The 20,606-nt window shown below is 39.6% G+C and overlaps 1 protein-coding gene across 3 annotated transcripts in view; it reads left to right on the forward strand.

Moving 5' to 3' along the window:
• Nucleotides 1-17,444, forward strand: part of klhdc3 (kelch domain containing 3) — a 27,312-nt gene extending 9,868 nt beyond the window's left edge. For all 3 annotated transcript variants that reach the window (XM_024297616.2, XM_036215512.1, XM_024297617.2), the window contains 3 exons: nt 12,119-12,192; nt 12,854-12,932; nt 15,491-17,444. In XM_024297616.2, the coding sequence (XP_024153384.1) occupies nt 12,119-12,192; nt 12,854-12,932; nt 15,491-15,557 (220 nt within the window). In that variant the 3' untranslated portion in view covers nt 15,558-17,444. The remainder of the gene's footprint in view (nt 1-12,118; nt 12,193-12,853; nt 12,933-15,490) is intronic.
• Nucleotides 17,445-20,606: the final 3,162 nt, after the last annotated feature.

Here is a 20,606-nt window from a genome sequence, read left to right on the forward strand (position 1 = left end):
TTTTTTTTTTTTCTGTTAAAGGATTTTGAAGGTTATTTTTCTTTAACCCATAAAGACCCAGACCTGTTTTTGCTTAAAAATGAAATGATGTGGAATGCACCACAAACCAAGTGTATCATAGAACCTATTTCTGTTATATTTTCTGTTACACTGATGTCACCATTGGTGCCAATGGGTTAAGATAAACCAATAGAGACATTTGCTGTCAGTTTTAAAGATTTGTTAAAAGAGTTATTGAGCACAGAAGCCTGAATTATGCTAATTTCACCAAACTACTTTTGTACACCTCCTGCTCAAACTAGTGCATCACTTTATGAAAATAAAATGCTGTTATCTGTTCATGATATGCAGATTATTTAGCTGTAATAATAGGTGCTGATCATAATAATGGGAATAAAATACAAATCAAATTCATGATCAGGATGCAACATTCAATTTGATTAAATCCGAAACTACATGATCTGGCCTCATTTCTGATCGGTTTGGGACATTCATTGTTTAAATCACACAGACTGCAAGTTAAAGTATGTTTACATGAACGCGCTGATCGTCCCATTAGAACTTTCATGTGACAAACCAGTGACTGTTCTTTAAACTCGTTTGTTTGCTTTGACTCTATAAAGCTTAGTCTCATTTCAAATGGAGCAGAATTAGGATTGAGAATGTTATTTTTCTCTCTTCAAAGCCCGCTGAAAAATAGTCATTACTGTTTGTCTCGTTTATTTTTACGTGACCCAACGGCACGAGAGCGCTTAACCCAGCGGAGAAGTTATGGCAGTCTGTCTGGGTGCACCCGACGAATGCTTTCACGGACCGCCATGAATTATTTGCCGGACACTTGCTTGTGTTTCTTGCGGGAGTCTTCATTCTGTTGGGCTTTGTGAGGAAATTGTGTTGAAATTTATAGTCTCCATGTTGTTTACCTCGTTAGCCGTCCCATCAGGCTGATCCAGAACAGAGCGCCCTGTCTGTTGATATTTATTTCTAGTTTATGATGCTTGATTTACTTTCTGGAATTCATCCAGGAGTGATTTATTACTGGAGCTTTAAAGTTTTATGCTGCAGAAAGCCATTGCTCTCTGAGAGCTTCTGCTTTGAACTGATTTTAGGTTTTTATGTGTAAATGCTCCACATAGTGAGGTGTAGAGTTCATAAAATGAACCAAGACAAACAAAGCTTTGTTGTCTAATTAAAAAACTTTTAGCCTGTTCTGGTTTACGGTGCCAGTTTTCACTTCTTTGAGGTAAATGAGTGGATTCTGTGTGTGAGTTAATGACAGCCGAGGCGTTGGTGACAGTCTTTGAGTGCCACTTGCGTCAGTATAAACAGACCTGCTGAACGGCAAAGAGGCGCGAAATTCTGCCCCACCTCTGATTTATGACCTCGGGGAGCTTTCTTTCCCACAGGGGGACACTTGATATACCTTCAGTGCCTCTGTTACACTCATTTACTGAGACCTGCTCACCCCCCCACAAAGGACGGTCCACGCATGACCAGTTCCACCTGCACCGACCTTCAACCACGATTCCAGTCAGTCTTTGGAAGGATCCTGTATATTTTTAAAAGCTCAAACAGATTTATGGAAACGCCGCTTCACATTACAGATGAGTTTAAAATAAATAATGATTGTCTGAATTGGGAGGGTTGTAGGCTGGAGATCTGGGTGGTTGACGAGAACATTGATGTGATGAGTTGGTAGTCCAGAAGCTCAGAACTTGTAAAAACCAAACTGACTCAGGTGTAAGTTAATGAAAGTTATCAGCGTGTCATTCAATCCAAACATAGAAAAAACATTTCAATATTCTAGTTTTTCCTCATCACGTTGTTAAATATGTTGTTTTCTTAAGAGCTCTATTCACTTGTAGTGATCTGTACAATTCCTTCATTTCAAAGCTATTGTCAAAGGAATATATTAATGCTGAGTTTAGGGCTGCCAGCAACAGGTTTAGAGGAAGACCAAAGAGGAGGTTTATGGATGCGGTGCACGAAGACATGAAGGTGGCTGGAGTTAGAGTAGAGGATGCAGAAGACAGGGTTAGATGGAGGAAGCTGATTCGATTTGGCGACTCCTGAAGGGAAAAGCCGAAAGGATAAGAATCGAGACAACAATAAAAAGATCCTATAATTTTATTTTATTTTTTTTCCTTCTTGGACTATAATGCAGGACAGTAAGTTTTCAAACTGGGTGACAGAGAGACAGAAGTACTGCTGAAAGCGGCCATCATTCAGATGCAGCTCATGCAGAAGATGGTGAACCTCACCAATCTGGGCGAGTCTCTTAAGGATCTTATAAACCCAGACATGGAGATGTGATTATAGATGCTTTTGTAGATTTCTTCAAAGTAAATAAATCTGATCTCTCAACATCATCCATGCATGTAGCAAATTTGCCAAGGCGGCTCAATCGAATCTCGTTCAGTACGAACCCAGTATTAGTTGGGTGGAGAGGTTTTTTTATCCACGCGAAACTAGTCTTCGAATATAAAATTAAATCAATGCATATTTAATCAAATAATTCTTAGGTTTAAATTTAAATCAAGCCATTTTAATGTGCTGGCAGCAACAGTCAGATTTACAGTTTTAATAACATATTAAGCTCAGATTTGTCGTGATTAGGGCTGTCAGATTTGTCGCGTTAAAAACGCATTAATCTGACATGTGCTTGACGCCGACAATTTTTTTGATGCATTAATCGCGGACTTTCTCATACGTCCCTTTCCATACCGTGCTCGCGGGCGTCCCGCCCTTTAACTCACCGGCTGCTCTCACTAGATCACGGGCGGCTCTCCAACCTCCGAGCTGCTAGCTAGAACCGGCCGGCGCTAGGACCTGGAGAGCTCCTGCACCCTTACCCGGCTCCGGTTCGCGTCCGGTGGTATGGGCTCGTGTCCGGCACCGCGTCCCGAGAGCTGCGAACCCCCGACGTTCCGAACAGCAAGCGTACCGGGGGGCGTTTTAAATGTTCTGGAGGTTTAAGCTTGATCCAGCCCCAGCATAGCGGTCTGTCTGCCGGCATATTCATGGCGTGAGCTCCGCTGGACACGTCGCTGCATCGAGCTACAGCCAGAGAACTCGGCGGCAGTAACAGACTGTCAAACTATCCACAGAGTATCCCGCTTTTCTCAGTATTTAAGGTTTTAAAAAAACAAAAGTTAATTGGAAATGATAAATCTCTATTTCATTTATTACTGCAATTCAACAGAGGAGGAAAAGATTTGGTCCTGACAAAAAATGAACATGATTATGGAAATTTTATTTTTGATGTTTTTTTTATTTTATTTTACTGAACGTTGATTGAAGTTTTGAATTTAAAATGCCCTTCACTTGCACTTGGGCTTTTGTTAGGCATTTTATGTTACAGCCTTTTATTGTTAAGAAAGTTTATCTCAATACAATGTTACAAAATAAAGTATTTCTGACTAAAACTATTAATTTTGTCATTCTGTTTTCATAATTAATGTAGAACTGCTGAATTCCACGAACCACACATTTTTTCCTTAAAAAAAGACCACATGTAAATGTGCGATTAATCGCGAGTTAACTCTGGAAATGCGATTAATCGCGATTAAAAATTTTAATCGCCTGACAGCTCTAGTCGTGATCAAATAAAAAAAGGTCTGCCTCTGTTAAAACCAACCCTTTTAGAGATAAAACATTTCTTCTTTAACAATTAAGAAGCAAAAAGAATTTAAAGTGCTGTAAATGTCCTAACAAAGGTGTTAAAACATAAAAATACAGGCTATATCACAGAGAAGCCCAGAGTATACAGAAAAAACAGGCTTTGTCTGGTCCAACCACTCTTGTTTGTTTGTTGTTTATCTGTAGGATAGAAAAATATATTTGGTAGTATGGCCATCTTCAATTATTTTAAATCAAACTAGACGCAAGCAGAAGGTTGTTAATTCTTTACAGTTCTCGAGTGTCCATCTCCTGGTTGTATTAAAAAAGCTCTGTCAAGGTTTCATCTCCTGCTTCACGATCCTCAAACTGACCAAAGTCAAGTCTGCTGTTGGCATGAAGACCCATTCTAAACGTTCTTTACACCAAGCGTTTATTAAAGCTGACTGTTCTTTAGATCCTTAGCGCCTTTACTTTGGGTAAAAAAATCCTCTCCCAGGCTTAATGTGTTGGCTCTGTTTCAGCTCAGTCACAGCTGAAGCCTAAATACTTTTTTTGTCCTTTGAGGAGGGTTACAGTGCACTGTGCTTTGGCGCCTTTTCAAGGCTTATTTGCCAGCTCCTAAAATATTATCCTGCTTTGCTGTTAAATTTCTCTCTGCCTTCCATTCTGAATACATCAGGTCTGCACATGTTCCTGCACAGGGGCCTGTATGTGGAGCAGTTGTTTTGGTCCAGCTTCCCTCTGGTGAAGTGACCATTTTGGTTGCATTTGCCTGAGTTTTCTCACGTGACTCAATGATTCACAGAGCCTCTTGCCAAGCTGACGTCAGGTGGATGCACTGATGCCAACTTAACACATATTTTCCATTTGCACAGTCACTGGCTAATCCCAGTGAGGACAGAAAGCATGCTGACACCATTTCTATCATTAGACACAGAAGGTTTCACAGAAGAGCCTTTTACCTTCTGTTTCATTCACCTGGATAGTCCTAGACTTCTGAATAGATGAGGTAACTCTGCTTAATTTCCAATTAGACAGAATGCCGTGCTTACCATGGGTGTCCTCTCCACAGCTTGAGCAAGGAGGAGACCACATAGCAGGTAATCTCAGTGGTAGCCAAAACATCTCAGGCCAGTTTAATCCACCAAAATCTCACCATGATATTTAATCTTTGTGGAATTTAAAACAAAAATTTGTCGAGTCAGAAAAGGTCGTCACTTCTCACTGATTTAGTTTGGCATTGGGGGGTCAGAACCCTGGTCCCTCAGTATCTCATGTCAGACAATGTAGTACCGTATCAATGATGGAAGGACAGCTGTTAGGAGGCTGCAGGTGGGTGTGGCCTTTAATTATAAAGTCTAATAGTTAAAATGCTGGATGTACCACAAGATGAGATTTTGACTGAAAAAAGAAAGGCCTTTCTGTTGGTGTGATTTTTTTTTTTTTTTTTTTAACTCTTAAATTCAAAACTCATGCTTAAATTGTGTTAACTGAAGTTTATATCTCAAAAACAAGCCACTGAGAACTTCATGCAAAGGCACTGTAAACAACTCCAGGTTTTGATAGCACACGTTGGGCTGTCAGTGTCAAAGGGCAGGCTGCAGAAGTTTCCTTTGCCAATTGTGTGATTGTGTGTGAGTGTGTGTATGTGTATTAGTGTGTCAAAGATAAACCTGTCAAACAGTGAAGGCGACCCGGACAGGATATGGGGCATCCCGCACGTGGCGGGACAACACTTTGGGCCCGCTCAGTAACTTTGTGATTTACTCTTCAAAGACAAGCTCCTGATAGTATTTCATCTGCATCTTAACCTGCATTCACCCCCCAACAGGCTGTATACATGGGGGTGTCATTGCGTTGAGTGTTGCACAGCAGCTCAAATAAACAGCTCACATAGGAGACTTTTTGTGAATTCTAAATTTTTGATAAAGTGCTGTCAGCAAAACCAAAACATCTTCATGATTGGTGGGTCCAATGTAAAACAATGTCAGACCGTTTAGACCAGTAGCAAGCTGTCTGCTGGGGTGTTAGAACAATGGCCATTCACTGACAAGCGGGACAAAAAAAAAAAAAAAATGGGCAAAGTTTGACCAAAGTAGCTGTTTCTGAAACAGTTGTTTAACAATAAAGACTAGGGTTAGTAGTAAAAGAGAAGACTGTTGCCTGTTGTTGAACACATCTCTATATTCAATTACCAGTTCATGAGTATCCATCCATCCATCCATCCGTCCGTCCGTCGTTAAGTTGAAGAATTCTTAAAATAGGCACTTTATTTTGTTAACCTTGTTATTTGGCTAGTTGAGCTGTTAAAGCTACTGGAAATAACTCACAAATAGATCGAGAGAGTTTAAGTTATTTCGTCTGTCTGTCTGTCCGTCCGTTTATCCATCCATCCTCCCATTCCTTCCATCCAACCATTCATCCATCCATCCACCCTCAGAACACACTGAATCCCTTTTTGAGTCACTGGTTGCTGGAGCCTATCGGGTGACTGTTGGGAACTGAACCTGTTGGGTGAAGGTGTGGTACATCATGGACAGATCACCAGTCCGCATGGTGCACACAAATATTTTGAGATTCATTTGAATAATGTGGTTGTGTTGCATTAGTTCAGTCCCTGTTTCTGTCTCTCTATGGGATCTTGTGTAGAGGAACTGTCATTGTTGAAACCAATACAGATGATGAATGGGCATCTCTATTGATTTTCTTCTTATCTGGTGCTTTTGAAAAGTGGTTAGCCCTGATGGAAAAGAATATCTTTACACTGGTTGAAATTTTATTGAACTACACATTAGAACAGCATTTAGTATGTACATACACTGTACCTATTTATGAACATGTGTCAGATCAATAAACTCAATCCTATTTTAAATTAGGAAATGGAAAAGATTAGCTTAGCAGATAAGGTGAGGACATTTCTGTTTCATTGCTGTTTAACCTGTTGGTACAATACATATTTATATGTATAATCACAAGAAAATCTTATAAAAAGTGGCCAAAAAGAAACATGTTTACACCTGTAATTAATGTGTGCTTCTGATAATTAAGCTGCACAACAGTCTGTGATCTTCATCATCACTCTTTGGTTCTCTTCTTTATGAAGATTTACATTTTCTGGGGGTAAGGTCTAGATCAGCTCATTTACTTATTTTCACTTTACCAATGGGACATTTGTTGCAGTTAAAAACAAGAGAAAGAGAAACTGAATCCTGGATTTATGTGACCAGAAGAAGCCAGATTGTTGGTGTATATCTGAGATGAGCTGTGCACTGCTCATGTTTGAAGAAAGTAGTATGCAGAATCAAAGAGAGAGATTTGGGAACTGAAAGATGATCAGTCTTGTTTTATAGCTTCCTTACATCGTTAAATCAAGCAGTTGTGTAATCCTTCATATGCATACTATTTTTTAGTCTTTTAATAGTTTTTGCCTTTCCTCTAACGTTGTAATTTAACACTAGTTTGATTTAGTATTTGAATTGAAGACCCTGAAAGTAATTCATTGTTCTATTAGAAAAATACTGTTTTGTTTTTTTACTTTATGAAACTTTTTTACATTGTGCCATACATGTTGATATACCAGCTGTTATGACAGACTCATCTCCAGGCCTCTAAACCTGTATTCCAATGGATAGACAGACAACTCCCCCAGCTCCTTAGTGTTTCGGTTCTCCATTGTTCTCAGTTGACCTTGATGCATTTCTGTATCTGCTGCTAAAGACTTAGCTTTAAAGGAAGTCATTTATTCATTCAAATGTATCTGTCAGCTTCTAGTTGTGCAATCACCAGCTGTTTTCAAGGTCTTAAAATATTGTTTAATCTCCTCCTTCTGATAATGTCTTGTTAAATGAGGTGAAACATTTAAAGACAAAAGGAAAGCATATCTTACAATAGATTTATTTCTGCTTTTCTGTTTTATCATCGTGCAACAGAAGTTTCAGTACAGACAAAAGTGTGAGATGTTAGATGTTGTCATCTCTTCTGTCTAATCTGAAGACAGGCACTCTGGCAGTCAGCTGTAGTTGCGTCTCGTCCTCTGCATGGGGTTTAGGTCTGGACAGCCACAGGTCTTAATCCAGTGTCCAGTCACTCCCAGGAGGGGGCACAGATAGCTTGGTAAGACGATGGAGACGGCAGAGATTAAAGCAACAAAATGGAATGAAATCTACAGACATGTGATAACTTAGTCCTTAAATGTTGCTGAAATGTTGAGTCCTGAGGCTGGAATCCAAAGTGCTGCTGAAAAAGTCTAGTCAGATGAAAGAAAAAGTTAATTTTAATAGGAAACTCAATGGAAGTACTTTGCTTGGACTTGTTTGATAAGGGCTTATATTTCTTTGGTAGTTCATTTGAAATTCACCTCAGAGTTGTGGGGAGGACCCTTGGTGCAGAGCAACCCCAACTCCTCCCTCCTTTTCCTGTTGCTGAGAGCTTTCTGTTTACAGGCTCTCCTGCTAGCTTACAGCCCCTCACACCCCCAACCTAACATTTCCAGTGCAACAAAAATGGCGAGCAATAATGGAGCTATCCAGCCCTACAGTTTTGAGGAAAACAAAGACGTACATGGATCCATTTGTCTCCAAATGGATGCATCAGAATGTAACGGAGCAGGAAGCTTGTGGCCCCGCCCAGCGTATTTTCTATGTCAAATTACGACCTTTTTCAAACAGCACTTTCTCATCTGATCCGGATTTACAATGATTTGAATAGAGAAATACGCAGAAATGCAATTTTAAGCTGCATTTTCTTTAAATATGTCCCCCAATATATGCAAACACCATTTCCATTGGAGTGGGCCTTTAAAAATCTAAGAAACTCACAAATTAGCTTTAAAGTGTTTACGTTCCATTTCTGTCATCAACATGTCATCACCAGCAGATCCTGAGTCTCCTGATGGACAACACTTTGGCACTTCGTTGAGAAAAAGTTTAACTTTGTGAAGTAAAAATAATCAGTGAGAAGTAGTTCAGATGCTGGATTAATAGATGGATTTCTAGTGTCAAAGACACTAAAAAGGATTTTCTTTAAGGTTTGTTATTCCAGTATAACTACAGTTTGGTGTACTTTCATTTGTTTAGTGCACTACTTTACAATATGATATACGAGTCCACCTGAGGTGATTTGAGGCACGACTGGCTATGTTGATAAGCTACTTTACAGGAAGTTGTAGGATGTAATGAGTTCCTGTGAGTTATAGGTTTCAGCTGCATCATTTCAGCCCAGAGAATAGAGAAAGGATGCAGATCATATCACTTCTTTAAGTATGGAGATGTGCCCAATGAAGAAAGAATGTTGTCCAGATTATTGGAAAATTTGTGGTTGATTACTTAGTTTTAGATTTGATTTCTCCATCACTCCCTGTGCTCCTGTTCTTTCATCAGTTTCATGCTGCGGTTCTTGTTTCTCCAGTTTGGAGACTGTGGTTTGCAGATAAGATGGAGCAGACAGTCCATTGCTGGCAATTAGGTGATTAGACGCCCTCATTGAGTGTTGTTTGAAATAGCATCCAGTGTTTTTTTTAGCGGGGGGAGCGGCATCACTCAGGGCAGCTCTTCTGCTGTCCTGGGGGAGGAGCACTTTCACACACACTGATACTTTGCTGATCAAGTAACAAAGTGGGCCCTCAAACACCAGGATCCCACATAAAGTCGCACACTGTGACGTTCCCGCTTCAACCCTGCCGATCCATCAGACGCCTCTCGCCATCCCCGCGCTCTTCTAGTGCCGTTAGAGCCCACTTCTGCCTTTCCTCCTTTGTGGGACCAATAAAGCATCACCCTTCCCTAATGCCCTGCTGAATTTCACACCCAGGCTGACGTTATCCATGAGAGAAAACTTTATTCTGAGGGATGCAGTCTTCATTTCGCTCCTTGTAAAGCCTCCTCTTATCAGCACCTCTTCACGCGTCAGCATCCACAGTCCATTCTCGCTCCATGGGATCCTGCACAGGAGTCCACAGCTACTGCAGGGAGCTTTTCAGGTTAACATTTAGATAAACGCATCAGTTCACTTGGATTAACCAGTTAAATACTTTGTTTTTCCCTGCAAAAACTGTAGAGGTGTAGGGAAAAATTGATTCTGCGATATATTGTGATGTTTCATTTGGCAATACTTGTATCGATCTAAAATGCAGACAAGATGATATTTAATTAGTTATTTATGAGCAGACAGAGTGTAGCGTTTTAACGTTTCCACTTAAACCCCAGACCGCTAGTTGGTACTAGTTTTTTTTGTAAGTCATACTCTTAAAAAAAAAATTCTGGTACAGTCTTGGGATATATCACAATACATATTGTATTGTGAGATGCGTATCGCAATAAATCTCGTATTGCCTGCCAGACTCTTGCCAATACCCACTCCTAAAAAAACAGGTTCACTATCTGCAGTTTTGGGGCTAAAATCTTTTCACAACAACCCGCCATTGAAGCTCCCTATTGGCCAAACACACCTGATCCAGGTAAACAGCAGCGGAAAAAGCAAGATTTCTGGAAAACCAGCAGAAGGCCGGCCCTTGAGGACTGTCTAGACACTCCTGTTATAGAGTATCAAAAGGGTTTTAAGATGGCAGGATTGAACTGTGGCATTATCAACCAGACTGTCACACAGAGGAATTCCTTCAAAATAAAAGTCTCTGGGAAATACAGGAGGCATACAGATTCAATCAGAGAGCTGTAAGCTCAGTTTGTGTAGGATTTCAAACTGTGAGTTTTATTATAAATGTTTGCTTTGTCATCTTGGGTTCACTCTAATCAAATACATCAGCTTATTTATCCTTTAGATTTAGTATTTGTTGAAGTATTTTGATCCAAACTTTAGTCAAATTTGTTTTAAACAGATTCTATCCCAATGAACCCTGTTTCTGAATTGAAATGCAATGAGTTTTGAAGCAATTATTGTTATTTAAAGTCTTAACAAAAAAAAGTTAGAATTGAAGTTCCTCCTTTTAATTGTCTTCATTATGACGCTTTTAATCCTTTATAACACAAAGCGTTACATTTTCTGCTGTTTCATTTTTGTCTTTTTTTAATTTCTTAGTTTTTAGCCACTGTTAATTACTGCTACCAACTGAACAAACAAACAAAAAAAATGTCAAATTAATTTTAAAAGCCCAGAGGAAAATTGTTTTTGTGCTCTCCTGGATTAAGTTACCTTTTCTTGGTTCGACATGAAAAAAAAGTTGAATTTAGCATTAAAGTTAAAGGTACTCTGATGAAGGCTTCTTCTATAAGCCTGGGTGGGTCACCTCCTGGGAGCAAGGGGCGTAATGACTTCCCCAGCTGGCCCCCTGGGACGGCTGTGCTCGTGCTCAGCACCTCTGCCGCCTGCTTTAAGTCAGCACCATGTTTGTTTAGGGAAGATTAGCAACGTAAAACCCTTACAACATCCTGAACATGCAGTGAAAGGAGCTGCGATGGAGAGGACGGCAGGAAGGAGGAGTAAAGATGGACGGCTGATGGGACGCTTGTATTGTTTTGTTAAGTGGAAATATACTATGTAAAAGTGCTAAAAAATGCTGCATCTAAGACATTTTTTTTTGTATTTACTTAACTGATTAAATTGCAGATGGATTTAATTTAGGGTTTATCACAAATCTTGCTCCAGGCTTTTCTTTTACAGCTGTATTCCGATTGATAGGAGACTTGGTGTGATTCAGGTTTCTGCTCAATATGCTTTGGATTTAACAGGAAAAGTGTTTCTACTTTTTTTTAATTTCTTTAATCAAAGCATTTTGGACCTCTTTGTTTTTTTCTTCTTCTTATAGTTCAAGATTTAAAAAAAAATCCTCGGTAGTTTAAAAGTAAAGGTTAGAAGTCTGTTATCACGAAAATCTTTGATCTTTGCACACAGTGCCACAAATTTAAACGTGAAAACCTCAACATGAGGCTTTTCAAAGCAATTATTGGGTTATATTAAAAATAAATTAGATTAATTAATCACACAAAAAACAAATTGCATGACAGGACTAATAAAAAACACTTAGAAACAGGGTTTTTATTGCAGTGAGCCCCTTAAAGAGGCTCCCTTTAATAAATTGCATTCAGGTTATTACAGTTTGAAGTAGAGTGACTAGATCCATGGCAGCAGAAGGCTGTGGTTCTCCAGGTGTGACACAGGTGTGGAGCTGCAGCAGGAAACAGATGTGCAGTGATATCAGTGGCTGCACGGGTCGTAGTGACTATCAGTGCCGGCCAGCTTGCCGTCTCACTCCAGCATTCATTTCCTGTGAGCTTAAATCATGCCAGTCTATGATAAGGAGAGCGGGGTGCTGGGTGACCTGCCAGAAACTCAGACTCCCTGACAGCAGAGCTCAGTGATTAAAGAATAAGATGCAGGATGACGATGTAAATAGATTTTTGGTAAGTCCTGCTATAAATTAAATGAATGCTATACTGGTGTGTTAAGCAGTCCAGCAGGAAGTACATCCTTAAATGTTGAGTTGCTCAATCTCCTGCATGCAAAAGTTTTTTAATGAAGTTTTTTTTGTTTGTTTGTTTTTCAGCCCCTGTCCAGAGCAAGGAATGGGAGATGAATTTAACCTCATGGATCATTCAGACTTGTATATTTTAGATTTCTGTAAGTATTTTATTTCATTTTTGACAGTGTTTAAGCTTTAATAGCAGATTGCAAGTCAGGATGCAAAGAAAACAAACATTTTCATAGAAAAAACAAACTAATTTAGTTTCTCTGCACTAAAAAAATACTGAAATGTTCAAATTGTCTTGTGATAAAAGTGATCTTCTGTGAGAGTAAATCAGCACTCATTATTGTCAATAACCAGTGGGTGCATCCGTTGGATGGAGGACCAAATATGGTCATATCCTGGCTGCTTGGGGCAGCCAGTTACGGTTTGTGTAGGTGGGTTTTCACGGGGACTGGCAGTACCCTGTGGCATCCCCTGTGGCATATGTTCATGTCACATGTGCCCTCACGGTTCATCTCTGAACATATGGTGGAACAACCATGACGAAGAAAATAAAGAGGAAGCTTGTAGGTATTAATAGAAAGCAGATCTCTTAATAAGATTAAAGACACCTGCATCTTTGGGTTTGTAAATAAAAAAAGCTCTTTTAGATCCTAATAATCCATTTTCTCTGGTAAAAACTCAAACCTTCTCATGTGAGCATCCTCAGATCTGATCTGCTCAGGAGCATTGTGAATTCCCACGGCTAAAATTGATTTTCTTCGCATGGGTATAATTAGTGCCGATGACTCACTGTGTTTTCTTCCTTTTCAGGCCCTAATTTGAAGACGTTATGCAAAATAGCTGTTATTCAGTACAGTCTGGAGCAGTCAGGACTCCCACATGATATCAGGTCAGACAAACATCCTCCTCTCATTACATCCACTTTTTCACACTACTGACATATGGTTCTTTATTCTCTCCGCATTATAAACGTCTTTGTCTGCGTCACTCTGTTACAATTCTGAGCCTGCTTGGAAAAAAAGAGTTAATTATGACTCATTATCTCCCATTTAGCTAGTGTCCTAGTGTAATGCATTTATTGTTATTATAGCTGAGCTAATAGAGTCACACACAGAAGAATGCGAGCAAATTGCAGAGATGATGCTGTGTGATGCAAAGAACAGAAGAGCCAAACAGAGAAGCCTCAGCAGAAGAACATGTTTGCTGGGATCAAAGTGAGACCAAAACTTGATTATCTCCAGGGTTCATATTAGTTTCCTTCAGGAAGACCACATAAACTCAGCAGCTTTAATCCTGGTTTGTGTTTTCCAAATAAATTCATGAACATTTTTTAAAATTCTTACATTTATTTCCAAAGTCATACATGTAGAATAGCTATTAAAAAAACTTCACTGAGCTGTCATTGGTTGTTTGAATTGTTTTAAACCAATTTAATAAAAGTTTAAGTTAAGAAAATGAAAGCACTGCTTTGTATTTATCTAGCTATTATGATAAATAGAAATGAACTATTGTGTTTTTTGTCATGAATAAAGCATCAACATAAAGAGAAAATAGCATTTTTTGTAAATATGAAATAGTTCATACTTTTTGACAGTTTTTTATTACCTTTTTCAAAATAAAAGAGACTAATAGATACTCTAATGTCAGCGAAAATGAATAAAAAATTGACAGGTTTTTTTTGTTGATTTTGTTGCACCTCAGTCATAAATTTATAATATATAATCACAATTAAATCAAAGCTAAGTTATCCGTTACATATTTTTGCACCATAAATTTCTCTTAAAATCCTTTAAACGTTTTTTTTCAAAAATAGATGGAGCACCTTATGTATAAATTCTGTGGATAAGGTAGTCAGGAGTCTAATGGAGCAATTTGTACTGTTTGGGAATGGGTTAATTAAATTTGACATGTATGACTCTTCAATTCACTCTTTTAGACGGAAAATTATGTAATTTAATTTTTTTCTTTAACTAGAGAGCCAAAATGGAGGAGTGAAGGAGCGGCATGTGGCTCAGGTTGCAGAGTCCTGCCCTATAGCTATATTTTTGCTCAATTTAAAGATAAAGTGATGTTTAAAAGAAAATTATAGAAATCCTGAGGGTTTTTTTTTTTTTTTTTTGCTGTTGCATTTATTTGCACAGCAGTTCACTGATTCTAATTAAAGGACTTTTCTTGAAATGCAAAATTCTTCCTGTAGTGTTTAGTAGAAAATAACATTTTAAAGTTTTTTAAATAAAAAAAAATTCAGGCAGTTTTTAAGTTTTAAAAACATATTTCCTAAATTAATCTTAATATAGAATATATATTGTCTTTACATGACCAGTACGCCAAATGTGCCATACTGAATGATTGTTTTATTGATAAAACTTGTTAGACTTCATCAAAGTTCTACTCTGATCCTCTTTTAATCTACTTTCAAAGCATGACCAGTGGTCTTTTAATTATAAACATACTAATTATGCAGAAATGTGAGTGGGGAGTAGGAACTTCATTCCACCCATAACTGAGAACTCTCTGTTTACATGCTCTCCCACTAGATTACAGCCCCTCACATCTCCAACCTAACATTAGCGGAGCAACAAAAAATGGGGATACATTTTGTAGATATCTAGATTGATCCAGATGTCAGGTCAGATGAGGAAAACAAAGACATACATGGATCTATTTATCTGCAAGTGGATTCATCAGAACGGAGCAAAGCGGGGAGCTTGGAGTGTCACAAATATGATCTTTTTCAAACTCATTTTTTATGTCTGCTCCTGATTCACAACGTTTTGAATAAAAAAAAAAAAAAAAAAATCTGAAATGCAATTTTAAGCTTAGTTTGCCTGATGTTTAGGTGCAGGTTCCATTCCTGGAGTTAAGTGTGTTTCAAACTGAAGGTATTTCTTTACACATTAGTCTGACGGAACTTGATACTAATTACTCCTCTTAACCTCATCTCTCCTGGACTGCCGCTGCCACCTTGCGCGCTCCCCGCTGTGATGTTTGCAGTTGTGTTTTTAACCCTCAGAGGGTTTTCAGAAGGGGTCACAGGACTCTGGTTAACTCCCTCTGCTACCCAGCTCCAACGCCAATCTCCCCTCCCAAACACAAACGCACAAAACAAAAAGAGCGCACAAAGCAGTTCAGAGGGAGTGAGTGTGAAACCAGATCCAGAGATAACAATCTGGAGCTCAACCTCTGACCTGTCATCAGGTCAGCTCCAGCGCCGCTCGTCAGCTCCTGCTCCTCATGATCACATTACAGGCCTCGTCCTCAGCTCTGCTCTTCACAGGGACGTGTCGAGGGAGGGGGTTCGGGGGGTGTCACGGCCACTTGACTGTCCCATCATTCCTCAGATATTTCAGTCCGTTTCTTTGTGATGTGAACATTCCTGCTAATCAAAGACTAAATCAGAGAAACATCTGGTAAAAGATGAGCTCATTTGTTTGTTTGTCACTGCAGGTGGGAGCTGGCAGCCATGACGACCAACAGCAACATCAGCAGACCCATCTTCTCCTCACATGGGTGACAAAGTCAAAGCAGGTCTGTTTCAGGACTGTTTTTAGGCAAACGAACTTTAAGAGACTGTCTGTCATTATTCTGGATCTCATCGAAACTTCTCGCTGACCAAGCATCCAACACAAGGTGGTTTCTATCATCTAAACTGCTCTTTATAGCCTCTATGGAGATCCAATCAGCCTATGATAATCAGAGACTTTTCATTCTGGGTCAAAGAAAAGGCAAGAAGTGAAGCCAAAGCTCTCCAGAGCTGAACTCTGTGAAGAGAATCATCGAGATGTCAACCTCCATGAGAAGACTGTTGTCCACCTTCTGCTGCAGACACGTTGCAGGTCTTACCCCATCCCTAAAACCTCCCAGAACCTCAGTGTGAGGGATTCATCCCAACATGAAAGACGCCCCGCTGCTCTGGAGTTTTTGACGGTGATTTGTAAATCACCCGAGTTGAGCTGTCTGCCTTGTAAAGAATCAAGGCCATCTACCTCCCTGGAGCACGCATCACCGGATCTTCAACACCTCCCACATATTTGACACCCGCCATGTTTTGAACACCACGAGATGGTCCCTCTGAGATGCTGCAGAACGTTGCAGCTTCATCACTTTGTCACGCTGCAAGTTTCACTTTCAGTGCCAAATATAGCAAATGTGGAGGAGAGTCTGAAGTGTGAACGTACTCTGCTATGTCCAAGTTTAGCTCCTTTTGTTTGAAAGTCCATCTCATGAAATCGTTTTTTAATAGACAATCCCACAGCTCACAGAGAGCCTGTTTACTGGCTGATGGATTGAAGTTCCAAGAAAACTTACCCTGAAGATTTTCTTAAGGGCTGGTGTCTCATAAAACCCCAACGGGTTCAAAACGTGGATGTTTTTTCAGGTAAAGATGCTGTTAACAAACCCAAATAAAACCAACTAAATGTACTTGGTGGCTCTCAGCCACAGGGCAGTGTTGTATTTTGTAGAAATTGTGACTCTCAGTACTTTGCACTCGAGGCTTTGATTGATCTCCCCCGGAGATTCTGGATGCAGTAAGATGAAAGTTTAAGTTTTTTTGTTGCTTTGATCCTTCTGGCCTTAGATGAGAGCAGACCTGAACCTAAAACAAAAGCCGCTTCAGAGCAGTCCACTCAGACGCTCTCTGGGATTCTAACCACACACTCGTGAACTTGGTCTGCTGTCGCTTTTGTTCTCGGGGACCAAATGTCCTTCCACTCTCTAGAAAAGCCGCCGGGACTCCTCCCAAACGTCAGGATCTCAGCACTGATCGATGTTTACTAAACAGAAGGAGAGGAAGTGATGCGTTCATGCAGGGTGCTGATAACTGCAGCACATCCGGCCTTACAAACGGATCAGACATGCTGCTTTTGCCTCAGTAGAATCCAGATTTGACCACCAGAACCCGGTGTGGGTTTCATTTAAGGGCCAGTGAGGAGTTTAGTATTTAATTTCCAGAAAAAAAGGGTAACTGTGTAGAGAACAAACGGGTGATGGCAAATCTTTGATGAAATGTTTCCAGTGCTTGGACTTTAGTTTTCTCCTGGCAGAGAGAGTGTTTAGCAGAAAGTAGATATTTAAAAAAGTTTCCCACTCTTCTTGAAACTCTCCTTGAATTTGCTGTTCAATCTGGGGGAGAATTATTGATCCCCTGATCAGTTTCTGCAGCTTCATGTTGAAAATCAACATAAAAAAGGCAGAAACATTGTGTTACAAACATCATTTAATGCAGACAAATGCATTTATTTCTTTGGGAAACATTAATTCTTTTCTGGTTTTATTTTTAAAGGTGTTTACGCTACTGATGACATCATTTAAAGGGGGTTCTGTTGAATAAAGTTGGTCCGGACTTTTCTGTGCAATATTCTTTTTATGCTGTATCAATAATAAACCTGCGACATCTTAATCCGACTGTATTCATGTTCATTATTGATCTGTGGAGCTGATTGGTTTCCTCTAATGTTTCCTTCCACAGGATTTTTTAAAAAATGCGATTGTTGGTTTTACCAGCAGAACTGGAGGCATCTCTTTTAATGGAGGTTTCCAGCTCTGCATTTCTCCATTTCACTCACACCACCCCAGAAATAAAACTATCACAAGTCATTGAGGTTTGAAAAGTAACTGAACCATGAGGGGTTACCTGTGAATGTGAGGATGTTTTGCAACAATTCAATGAAAACAGGCGACTTTATTGGCTTTGAGGGAAGCTAAGTTTTAATCTCCAGAGATATTTAAGAATATTTTTAAAAATCATGATCAAATGTAATTGTTCTTTTTGTTTGAAAAGCTCCAGTTCTCAATTGAGATGAATCCACTTCTGTCCTGATGGTTCTAAAGAGGACACATTGTTCTAATCAATAACAGGTATGCAAGTGATGACAGATTTAAAGTTTCTGTGCAATTCTATCCTGACCGAGCAAAAGAGGACAAAAAAAACTCCATCAAAACTAGACCACAACATCTGCTGTGACCAGATGCAATAAAAATGTCATTTAACACACTTAAGTACCTTTTTACATTTTTAATTTAATTATCTGCATTGACAACTCCAGTAATAGTTATTGATTTGATATGAAGTTTCTTTTAAGGCTCAATAATTCTGTTAGTCTTTTAGATTTCTGAACAAACTTTTAGCACAACTAATAGTATTAAAGTGGTTGTAGACGTCACCATTTGTTTAATAATCCAAAAAGTATCTTTTTTTTCAGCCAGGCTTAGAACATTAAACATCTTAGAAATAAAACTGCTTTGTGTTGATTTTGGTTATAAGAAAAATATATAGATCATTTTTAAATAGGGTTTGTTACCACTGACGTAGAATATTTTAGCTGCTTTGCTTTAAAATGATCCTCATTAAAGCACGGTAGTGGTAGACTCATGTTTTTATGTTGTGATATATTTACCAAAAGTTGAGTTTAGTTAATGAAATGTGAAATCATAAAAGTTATCTCAAGGTGCTGATAAAAGAGGATCTAAAGCAGAAAGTCAAAGAAAATGATTTGAATGTATTTGTGATCACTGAGAGAACCATGTATGTTCAGTTTGATCAGTAGTCTTTGGACTGTGCCGGTTCTGTCTCTGGGTGCCCCTCTGGGTACTTAGTCCAGTTCTACGTCCCTTTTGCCAATCTCTTTAAACATGGCTCCTCTGGTGGGGGTCCCGGACTAACCCTGAACCTCAGCCTCTGTCCTTGCAGAGGCCCAGCAGTTTGATCCCGTCTGTCACCAGCCGTGTGCTATAAAGTCCGCGTTATCTGAAAAGTTAAGTGCAGACCACAGACGGAGGGTCAGCTTAAAGGCAGGCAGCAGAGACACCCCGTCCCGCCTGGTCCCGCTTGGTCCCCCCCTGGTCCCAGCGCTCACAGGAAGCAGGCCTGAGCCGGTCCCCTCTGTCTGGCCCCGGAGTCTGCCTCGGCCAGCGGCGCAGGCGCTAATGCGGGGAGACACTCAGCCAAATTGCTCTCTAATTTCCCCTCAGGACCCTGACGATCCCAGGGGCACTTGAGAATCAGACCAAGGATTTGTCCAAAGTGATTTGTTTTGTCTTGTCCGGCCATATCTGCACAGTTCACTCACCCACTCAAGTTCTAGTTCTCCTCTCCCGGCACAGAGGAGGCCACAGGCCAGAGGATTCGACAAAAGATGAGTTACAGGAGCACGAGCTCGTCCAGCTTAGACGTTCCAGCTGTTCGTCTATGGAAGCTGCAGGAGGAGAAAGTCCTAAACCCTGAAGAATCCGCGCTCATCTCGTGGTAGCCTTTGACCTGAGCAAAGTTTGGTTATATTTCAGTCGTGTTGCATGAAGCGTCATCTATTCATCTCCCAAAGACACTAATTCAGTGTGGAAGTTGGAGCTGCTGGAGGTCAGGGTTCATCATTCAAACCTTCCTTCCAGCAGGGCTGTGATTGGATGACTAATGTGCTCACAGATAGAGACAAACTCCCAAAGCTCACAGTCACAAATCAAACGATCTAACTGACAATCATTCTGCTGTGCAAACATAAAGCCGTGGTTCTTGTTTGTTTTTCATCTACCAGCAAATCGTCATCACTCTGCTCATCTGCAGTAGCTTTGTGTGAAGGCTGACATTCCCTCTGATCAGCTTCTGCTGATTCTTTCTCTTTAATGAACCGTATCTCTACGTTTGGTGCTGCCTGCTTTGCCTTAGACTCATTTACATCCACAAAAGTCCTTTTTTTGTTGTTTTTTGCTCCAGATTTAACAAAAACTTCAAGGAAAATCTTTTGATTGAACAAAAAAATAAATAAATAAATGAAGTTTAAAGTGAGATGGTGTTTGATGGTTATCTTTGAATCTAAAATCCTTTTTAGAATACTGTACACACATTAAAGATCAGACCTTCCGTGGATTCAAGTCTCCTCATTAGGAGCCCAGACTGTATGAAAGCTAAAAAAAATATGATCAAGTTCTGTCAGAGCAAAAAAAAATCCAACATAAGCAAAGTTTATGTTTGATTTTAGTAAGTTTATTTTATCATAAAGAAAAAAATACATTAACGTCTTGTTTTTGTTTTTCCAAAATAAAATACCAGGATCCCTGGATGAAATATTGAGCCTAAAGAGGATTATTTCTCCTTTATGCATAAAAAAAATAAAAAAAATATATGGGACATGAAACAAAAATCTACCTCAGTTCTTCACCAGCATTTTACTGTGCTTTAATTTCACCACCAAAATACATTTTTGTTGGCCTGGTTTAAGCAGAAACAAAATGTCTACATCAGCACACAACACACAATCAAACATTTCCTTTTGACATATACATGTATCAATTTCCTCAGGTTTCTCCCCTCGTCCGATCCTACAGTGACACTGACTGCAGTGCAGGAGATCAGACTGTGAGAGCATCCGTGTTTTCTGAGGTGCTGCTTCAAAAAGAAAAGAACTCTCTGATCCTCTGTCTTCTTTTATGCAACACTTCACGAAACATGAAAGCTTCCTTGAGTTCCTCATTTAGGACTCTTGGCATCTCCTAAAGCATGCATCCAAACATGAGGAATGCTGCAGACCGTCTGTGACCGTCCATCCTTTAAGGTTCAGACACAAGA

The sequence above is a fragment of the Oryzias melastigma genome, linkage group LG15 (assembly GCF_002922805.2).
Source record: "Oryzias melastigma strain HK-1 linkage group LG15, ASM292280v2, whole genome shotgun sequence".
In the NCBI taxonomy this organism is placed as follows: Eukaryota; Metazoa; Chordata; class Actinopteri; order Beloniformes; family Adrianichthyidae; genus Oryzias; species Oryzias melastigma.